Raw genomic sequence first — 10,244 nt, 5'->3', positions numbered from 1 at the left:
CATAGTGATAAACTGAGGCCTTTCCTCTTCACTTCTCCTTGAAAGAAAAACCTTTAATTCCTCAAGGGAAGGGAGAGAAAAGAAAGGTGAGGGGGTGCGGGAGGGAATTACATGACAAAGAAAAACATTATCTGTCTGCGAAGAGAACAGCAGAGAGGGCATCGCGGAGAAAAACAAACATTCACTGGCCATGCCAGTGCTCACCACCGATGCTGAGTCAGAAACAGGTATCCCAAAATCCCTTTCTAATGAGCTTCTTTCAGAAACCATGGAGGAGATAGAACACACATGCCCTCAGCCTCAGTTGGTAAGTAAAGACAAAGGATGCATGTATTTGTCACCCAAGAGCTCTTTGCCTTATTAGAATGTAAAGGAATCAATTGTTCAAAGATTTAACATGTAAATATGAATTCAGCTGCAGCCTAATCTATCTCAATTGATTGTGTTTAGGGTCTGCACTGGGAGAACTTGGATTACAAAAAACTATTGTACCAGCTGTGGAAAAAATACAGATGATATAGGATTATTGTATTTTTGTCTGTGAGGAAGAGGTTAATATTCTGTTATGGCAGGTCTCTTTCTATAACAAAACCTGTCAGAAAATGTAAAAATGGCATTTTTCTTTAGCCTTTTTAGGTTCAGATTTACAGCAAGCTGTTCATTGTATCCTTGCTTGTTCTTTGTCTTTGTGCTGACTTTGGGAAATAAAATGACAGATAAGCAGAATTGCCATATCCCTAAACAAAAGACAGTGAATTAAGGATGCATGGGGGGCCAGGGGACGGAATGATATGGCAAGATCACCCACATTTCTAAAAGGTTCTAATGAGATTGCCAGTGTACGCATCCATGATTTCACTTCGGGGTATGGAAAGCATGTGACTCGGGAAAGCTGCATTAAAAGAAGAGCTGCAGGTCTTAATTAGTGTATGACAACAGTGCATTCAGAGAAGCCGGCTGCATATACGGTAGAGCATTCCTTTATCCCTGTATGTCTGATGTATTGAATTCAACCCTCGTCCACCATCACTATTCAGTTTCACTCCCAGCGTTCTGCAGGTCCATTCTGCATCAGGCAGGATTCAGCTTTTTAACAAATAAGACAAGATAATGAAGTGTTACTTGCTGCTTTTCTAAAGTCATGAAGAACTTTGGAGGACAGGCTTCTAATGGAATTTAGCACTCTAAATTATGGTAAATGCCACCCATCCTTTATATCTGAGAGGGGAGCTTGCCAATTGATTAAAAGAGTGCTGTTTGAAGGTGCAGTGTGGAGAAATGGGACTTTGTGGGGCTGGGAAGGTGTGTAATAATTAAACAAGTTATTAGTTTTTGACTGAAGGTGACAAAAGGCTCATTCAGGCAGACCAGGCCACTTCACAGTCAAACAAGCACAGGCTCCATTCAGGGTGCTGCATCCTAAGTGCAAACATCCTAGAACTGTGTATTTTCATATGCTAATCTTTCTTACATTTGGAATGTTTTTATTGTTGTTCCGCATATAAGACTGTCTGGTTTATTATTCTTGACAAGGGTAATTGTTAACCTTTCCCTATATGTGTTACCGCAAGGCCCGGATAATGATGATATATATGAAAGAAGCCCCAGAAATGGATATCAGTAAGGTGTGACACTGTATGACTTATGCAATAGTTTAGCACTGGAAATGAGATCATTTACCACCAGAATTAAATCACAACCTTAATTAAAACAATTTTAAAGAATCCAACTTCAATAATTACATTTAACACTATATTTCAAATATTATACTGTTCTGACAAATAGCAACAGTTGCTGGAATTGGCCTAAATTAACATTTTCCACTAGCTCTTCTTATAATGAACTAACAACTTTTAAAAATAAAACCTGTTAATTTATAAATGGAAAGGCTTTGGGTGGGTTTTTTTTAAAAAATGTTTGTACTGCACTGTGTTTACTAATGCTGTTTGTTAAGGTTTTTCTTACACATAATACAGCCCTTTTGAATACATTATATCCCTTCTATCCTGTCACATAAAAAGAATTTAAAGGACGAAATGTCAGTGTGAAGCAGGTATTTACAGTATGTCATTCCAGTAGAATTCCTATGGAAATGAAGGTGGTAACCAGAGTACATAGCAAAACAGGAACTCATAATGATCTGTTTTAGAGCTTCATGAGTATTAATAAATCAGTAATGACAATAGAGATACTTGGAATAAAGATTTATGGAAAACTCATACTTCCAAGATGAGATTGTGGGACTTCATATCTACCTTACCTCCATACTTGCTGAAATAAATGTGCCAATGTTGAAATAGAGGAAAAGTCAGAATATTTAAGAATACAATATAGTCTACCTAATAGTCCTGAATATTTAAGAATACAATCCACTATCCACATGATAGTGAATGGTCCTGACTGCTGCTTAATCAGAACTCTTTTGGCAAAAGTGTGTCTTAAAGGGAAAATATTGATAGCCAATGCCCAGAAGGGTTAAATGGAACTTAGAGTAATAAAAGGCTTGAATTTCTAAGCTTTGTTCTTTATGTACAAAAATGATAAAGATTAAAAGAACTAATAAAGATCAACTAAACATGGAAAGTAGTGTATATGTGACCAGATCCTTATCTGGTGTAAGTCAGCATAGCTCCATTGAAAACTATGGAACTATGCCACTACATCAGCTGAGGATCTAGTCCATTATTCTTAGTCAGTCCAGTACTGGATTTCATTTTAAGTCTTTTCAGATTTTTTAAATAGCCTCTTCTCTTAGTTGCTGAACCAACTCCTAAGATGTCAATGGGAGTTGAGTTGGACCATTAACTAGGACAGCCACTTAACCGGGATACAAGGCTGTCCACTGGGGAGTCCTAATTAAAAGAACTTTACTGTAATTTTATTAAACTGTATTTTAATTTGCTATCAGGCGATTATGTAATATTAGTGAGCTGAGTTTGTGTTATTTTCAAATTATTTTTTTCATGCTGCTGGATGGTCATTATGTTGGTGTGAGAGTAATGAATAGTCAGGGCACCCAGAACTCTTTGTATAGGCAGGTTTTTTAAAAAAAACCTACTGTTTAAATCTAAATATACATATAATTCAAAATTAGATAAAAAAACATGAAATGGTTGAAGAAAGTGTCCACTAATTAATAATGAAACTTTCATAGGTCAATACATATTTTCACAGAAGGAATTGGAGTTAGTAGACTTCATAAATAGATATTTTGTATTGTAGATATTTACTGTTATTGGCTTTTTAATTAAAAAAAGAATTGTTTATTTGATACCCCCAAACAGCAAATATTTTAATTAATATCTGTCACAATGTAAATATTTCTTTTTCAGTCAGTCAATCCCTCTGACTTTATGTCATGGAGGCTGCCATCTTGGCAGGAAGTGTCACAGTAGGACTAAAGGAAACTTCTGTGTCCTTCAGTGAATGAGGAAAGCAGGAGATACTGAAGTCAGTTTTCAGGTAAGTTTCAATGTGTATTGAAATATGAGGTTTTCCTGTAGGTAGGACTGTTTATTTAAATTGCCATGACTTTCTTTTTTTTGCAGATGCTGTCTGGGATTTTTGAACTAAAAAAAAAAAGTCAGTCAGAGGCTCCACTAAGAATTCATATTGAAATAGATACTCCCTGCTCCATCCTTCCCTCTAATTCTCCTATTCTGTGTTCCCTATTTTCATGCATCTGCCTGCCAATTAATAGCTCCGTTCTTCACACACCTTCAGTGACCTTTAGCCTCAGGTGGCTAAAAATCCACAGTATAAGCAAGCTCTTAGTTTAGCTAGGAAGCAGAGGCATGTGGAATAGAGAAGATCAAAGGGGGAGGGAGGGAGTTAATTTGGAAGATGCAGCAGTTTGAACCTATTTATTTAGTTTGTTTATGATGATGCAGTCTTGGGCTTGATTCTGCAATTAATTCCCTGTGGATAGCTCCTGGTTCCTTGCAGGAACAGGGCCTGTGTCTTTATCCGGGTTTGGAAAGCATCTATCACCCAGTGGGAATTACCACAACCTAAATATTAAATAATAACGACAATTCACATGCTCACGGGTGGGGTTGGAGACAATCCCAGACAGTGTCTGTAACAAAAAGAAGCAATGGCAATTTATAATTACAGTTCTGAAGTTAAAAAACAATACACATAGAAACTTACCTGAAAACAATCCTGAAGGACTACCACTTGGTTTGACCTTTCACTGAAGTGCAGTGGGAGTTTTCTTTACTCATACTGTCTGTCTCTTCCTTCCAAAATAAGTCTCTAGGAGTAAAATTTTCAAAAGCACCTACATGACTTCGGAGCTTAAGTCCCATTAACTTTCAATGAGACTTAGGTTCCTAAATGCCTTCAGTTCCTTTAGAAAAGAGGACTTAGGTTCTCAAGTCACTTAGAAACTTTTGAAATTTTTAATCTTAGGGGCTTTAATAATTTTTACAGTATTTTTTTTAAAATATGCTAGTTGTGTTGGTGAAATTATTCAGGAGTTTTGAAAAATGCTAACATTTCAGTTAAGAGTAGATGAGAAAGATTAGTATATATTAGTCTCACTCAGTGAAGCTATAATAATGGTTTAAACTAGAGCTATAATGGCTGCAGAGATTATTCCCCACTGATGCGACTAAGTATGAAATTTGAAGAAGCTATATCTAAAAATTGTATTGGCCTTGACTTTCAATATTTTGATCTCTGACTTTTTTTCCTTTTTGTCTGATTTGATATTTAAATAGTGATTCAGGATGCTTCATACATAACAGCTCTAGAAGTATTTCAGATATTCTTACCAGTTCACACAAGTAAACTCCTCAACAAATGCATATGATTTTAACTTTTATAGTTAGTAACATTATAGATATAAAGGGCTTTATTATATAGTTATTTATTATATAGTTACAAAACCAGCCATCCTTTTGTTTTTCCACAATGTGATGTGATTTAGGGAGCCTGCCATCAGCGCTTCTTCAATTTGGATCTATGCTGAGGTACAGCTGTCATGGAAAAGGAGCATTAGAACAGATGACTGAGTAATAAGGCTGTGCCTGAAGCTTAAAAGAGACATGGTTTGACTAAATGTAGGTGATCTTAGCCCTGCACAAGGTGTGTACTGTATTTGGACCCGAAACTAGTATTCATGAATTCTGGCTGTTTTGGACCAAAAATTTAAAAAGGATGTCAAATCTGGCCTTCCTTTGTATGTCCATGACTTTCTTTGGCACACTTTTAAAATATTTTTTCTTTGCCTGCAGCACATCACCACCAAAAATTAGAGAGTGATTTGCCTTTCACTTCACTAAGAGTCACACCATTGCTACATATCTAAATTATGTTGGCAACAAGACGTTGCATCATTTATCAGATATATAGAACTACTGAGATGTCATTACAAGAGTCACACACAGCATAGGAGAACTGGTGCGAATATTATGTACTATAGAATGTATTGTATTTCTTGCTCACATGTATGTGTGTTATGCTATTTGGAACTTGCTGTTTCAGTTGAACATTGTCTATTTCTCAAACAATATTTTTTTCAGTTATTGTGAATGTCTATATCACAGCCTAAAGAAAGATGAGTAAAAAGGCTACTGTAACTAGACAACAAAAGCAAGGCATTTACTACATAAAAAATACTAAAGCAGAAAAAACCCATAGGAAGGAGCTAAGAACTATTCACATTTGTCAGAATACATATATAAAAACCACCAACACAGCCAGCTCTATATACAAAGGTTTGCCAAAACTAAGGGTTGGTCTACGCTATAAAGTTAGGTCGGCTTAACTACATTGATCAGGGCCATGAAAAACTTCATGCCCCGTGTGATGTAAGTAAGCCAACCTAAGACCAGAAGTAGATGCTGCTAGGTTGATGAAAGAATTGTTCTTGAGTTGTTCTTTTGTGGCTCTGTGTTGGTGGCTAACTCCCATGAAATGCTTGTCTGTACCGAGGCAGTGTTGAATTGCAGAACTGTGCCTGTTTCCATCTTGTGTACCTGATGTTTGGTACATATTTGGTTCTTTCACTTGTGCTTTGTTTGAGTTTGGGACCCAACATACCTCTAAAATATATTATACTTTCTAAAAGATAATTTCTGTTTGAGCTAGAGCCTATGGGCTTGATGCAGAAACCACTTCTTGAAATGCAGGTTAGACTAGATCATAATGATCTCTTTTGGCCTAAAAAGCTATGAATCTATACATATCACCATGTGCTTTTGTAAAATGATGGGAAGAATTTTCTGCATTGTTCCTTTCTTTCTGAAACTTATACTTGCATCTTGTGATTATTAGTCAGTCAATAATTATTACACAAAGATTAGTAATGCATAACATGACTTTATGGAGGATGAACCCAGATAGTACTTGGGAAAAAGCCTGTCTGGATTGTTTGCAAATTGGATGAATTTTTTAAAAATATTATTAAAAATATAAATAGATTATTCCGAATTACTCTTTATTCATATTGGCACTGCAGAGTCAATAGAAATCTGTAAGAATGAGCTGGATTCTCTTTTGGTTCATGCATCATCAACAGAACTTTTAACTAAATTCCACTTGCAGAATCTTTACCTGGAGGTACACAGAGATAAAGGGGCAGTTAAGTTGTAACTGCAGTGTAATACACCTCAGCTGGGTCATGGTTACTGGTAATATAGTTTTAATTTATAATTGTGAGGTAATATCATGAAATAATAGATGCAAAAAAGAATCTTAAATCAGACACCTATCCCTAGGAGTAAAAATTCACTCCCTGAACACCTGGTCCTTCAAGAGGCATTCCTTGACTACCCAGAGGCAGACCTAGATAGTCCTTAAGGCAGTGTTTCTCAAACTGGGGTCCATGGGCCCCACTGATCAACTCCCCCCCTCCCTCCCAGTGCCTCCTGCACACCGCTGAACAGCTGTTCAGTGGCATGCAGGAGGCACTGGGAGGAAGGAGGAGGAGTGGGGATGGGGGTACTTGGGGGAGGGGTGGAAAGAGTTGGGGTAAAGGAGGGGAAAGGGAGGAGCGGGAAGAGGAGGAGCAGGGATGGGACCTTGGGGGAAGGGGTGGTGTGGAGGTGGGGCCTGGGGGTCCGTGAAAAATTTTAAATCAAAGTGGGGGTCCTTGGGTTGCTAAAGTTTGAGAACTGCTGCCTTAAGAGATTCTTCATCTGCAAGGAATGCTCATATTTTAGGCCTAATGTTTTATAGACCCAGCATGTGTATATTTCTCATTCTTCAGTTACTTATAAGATTTTTGGTAGTATTTTATTCTTAACAAACATGTTGAAAACTGCTTTAAATTTTCCCCTCAGATTTTCATGTTCCTGATTTGTAGTCACTGTTTGCAAACTATGGGTCCAGTGCTACAAGTCCTTACATGAGTAGTCTATATACATGGGATTAGTTCCATTGAAATCAGTGTTCAGTTTGGAACTGGTCTAAAGTCTCTCTCTGCTTTTAAGAGACTGTCAACATGAAATGTAGGGAGTTAAAAAATGAGATAAAAGTAGTGTAAAGTATTGTCCCTGAATCCTCCTGCTAATTCTGTGGTTTTACAACATTTTCCTATTTTCAAAAATGTTTTCTCTCCCTTGTTGCTGTGTGAAAGACCCACACAAACAAACCCAACCCACCCCTGTTCTAAGGGATATAATGAAACTGACTGTACACTAAGTGCTGTCAAACATATCAAGTAAACCAACTGAAAACCTCCAAGGTGGTGGTGGCAGCAAAAAGGGCCGAGTTCAAGATCTACAGTTCCTCTTAACATTTTTATAATGTTCCTCTTAACAATATAAACCAGAACCAGCTTGAATCCCCACTCAGAAAACTGGGAAAACTAATCACCACCCGTAGAGGCATCCAGGGGAATGTCTACACTGCGTTTTAAAATCTGCAGGAATGAGTCTCAGAGGCCAGAACTACTGGCTCAGGCTCACAGGGCTCACACTATGGCACTAAAAACAGCACTGTAGACATTGCATCTGGGGCTGGAGCTCTGAAATCTATCCACCTCTCTGGGCCTCAGAGGCCAAGCCCAAATGCCTATACAGCTTTTTTTAATGCCGTAGCACAAACCCGAATTTGTAGACCTAGGCTCTGAGACTCACAGCTGTGGGTTTTGAAATGCTGGGTAGACATACACTAAGAGGCAAGACTTCCCTGCTCACAAGCGCTGAGGGTGTGCACAACAAAAGAAAACTTATTACAAGAGAGAGGGAACACAGTATTACTTTGGAAAAACACCACAGTGATTCAAAAGCATGCAAACTACAAGTAAACACCTGCCTCCACGGTATCTTGGGCAGTGTCCTTTGCTCAGTTTTCCACCGTGCAGTGTGAAAGTCCAATAGACAAATGGCCATTAGCATGCCACTCCCCTTTCCCTCCACTGCACCCACTCACGGTTTGTTGTGTGAAGTCAGCAAAGTCCCAGAATCCAGTGGTGCATTGATACAGCTTCACCTCCCACCCCTGAAGGGAGGGGAATGGTTGAGCAATGCCTGCGTTGCCACGGGTGACCCCTGCCGCTGTCATCCCTGCCACTCCTCACTGCTGCTTCCGCTTGCCACTTACACTGCTCACTGCCTCTAGCCACAATGCTAGAATGCTAACCACCACTTAGCCCACTTCTTAGTGATTTCACTGGGTAGTGGGGAACCTCACTTGATGCTGAATCCGCTGTGTTGCTTTTCACCACGACACTGTCCACAAACCAGGTCTAATGTTCAGGCCCCTAGACCTGCTGAATGATTTCAGTGGTAGTGATTACTGAGCAGAAATAAGGACTCTCAATGGAGTCTATTTTTAAACACTGGAGAGGGAGGATCAAATGATATCTAGGACTCCTTAAAAAGAGGTCACACCACTAGGTAGAAACCCCTGTCTCCACGCTCTCTGACTTTCACTTGGATTTGGCATCCTTACCCACTGCTTAGCAAATGAGGTAAACTTAGGGTAACCCCCATCAGTTAGGGCAGGCTAAGGACAGTTCTGCTGCCCTTTCATTATACAGTAAGGATCAACATTTCATTACCTCTGCACCCAAAATTAAAGTACATTTTAACCCAAAGCAGCCAAAATTGATCATTTTTTAAAATAGGTCTCTCTGCTGATCACCTACACAAAGTAGGTGCATCTGTGCAAATATAATCTGCTCCTCAGATCTTCTGTCTCAGTTTTTCAATAGATGGAAGGGGAGAGAGCTCCTTAAATCAGTTCCCCACCCCATTCTCATAAAGTTACAGAAATTGTAGGGGTTACAAGTAACAGCACTTTGTAAAATATATTTAGACAGTGTGCCTTTAATAATTGGTGGACAGCCATCTGATTTAGAATCCACAAGCCAAATTCCTCCTTGTATAGCTCTACCAGTTTCACTGTATTGAATGAGTTTATTTAGAGAATTGGAGAAATCTCAGCAAACGCTTCATAATCTGATATCAGGGAAACTTTCTAGGAGAGTTTCCCTGGCAAGAAGGGGAAAGCTGGGCCTACAGGTCTATTCTTACTGGTTTAAGGAAGTAATCCGGACTGGGGGCTTCTCCTGGCAAGAGTTCTGATGATTCCCCCCCCCCCTTTGGAGACATTTGAATTCTTCGCTAGCACATAGAGTCAGATGAAGGTAACTCAAACCCTTTATAAAAACTATTCTCTTTTTTTTTCTTTTTTTGGGGGGGGGGGCGGGGAATGAGGAAGTCAGTTCCAAAATTTTCTATAAATTATTGCCTCCAAATTGTCTCTGTTCACCTGTGTCCTTTTCAACAGTAAATCAGCTAGGGTTTAACAATCAAGGCATAAAACATGAAGAGACAGATGAAAGAAAAATAAGGAGCCAGGCTATATTCTGCAACCCTCTCACTGCAAATTTCAGGCATGGGAATTGCACCAGAAACAGAAGGCAGTTCCTGGATAACTATATCCAGGTAGATGCCACCATGGCAGAATTAACCACACTGTTCATTAGTACTCTTGTTTTTGAACTAAAATATTATTTGTTTACATTTTCTCTGGCTCAGTGTTTTTCTGAAGTCACTGGCACAGGTGGATAAATGGGGAGAAAAGAGTTACCTTCAGTGTCCTGGTTGGCAAATTTCTTTGAAATATAATATGCTGGCAAATGGATGGAGAGAGATATTTCCTTGGTGGGGACATAGCAAGCAAGCAAGCCCTTTTATTGCAACATTCTTTGTACACTCAAATAAAAAGAAACTAAATAATCTGATCTGTGTTGTCAGCCACAGCTAGTGATTTGAGCCAAGAACACA

The 10,244-nt window shown here is 38.8% G+C and overlaps 1 protein-coding gene across 4 annotated transcripts in view; it reads left to right on the top strand.

The window, feature by feature from the left end:
- Positions 1 to 10,244, top strand: part of PCYT1B (phosphate cytidylyltransferase 1B, choline) — a 45,289-nt gene continuing 35,045 nt past the window's right edge. For 2 of the 4 annotated variants that reach the window (XM_073357708.1, XM_073357682.1), the window contains exon 1: positions 1 to 307. In XM_073357708.1, the coding sequence (XP_073213809.1) occupies positions 191 to 307 (117 nt within the window). In that variant the 5' untranslated portion in view covers positions 1 to 190. Of the gene's footprint in view, positions 308 to 3,332; positions 3,463 to 10,244 lie in introns of all 4 variants that reach the window. The other 2 variants (XM_073357691.1, XM_073357702.1) reach the window with 2 other exon arrangements.

This window comes from Lepidochelys kempii, chromosome 1 (assembly GCF_965140265.1).
Source record: "Lepidochelys kempii isolate rLepKem1 chromosome 1, rLepKem1.hap2, whole genome shotgun sequence".
Classification (NCBI taxonomy): domain Eukaryota; kingdom Metazoa; phylum Chordata; order Testudines; family Cheloniidae; genus Lepidochelys; species Lepidochelys kempii.
Note: the sequence above shows the minus strand (reverse complement) of the source record. Positions and strands in the feature narration are given on the sequence as shown.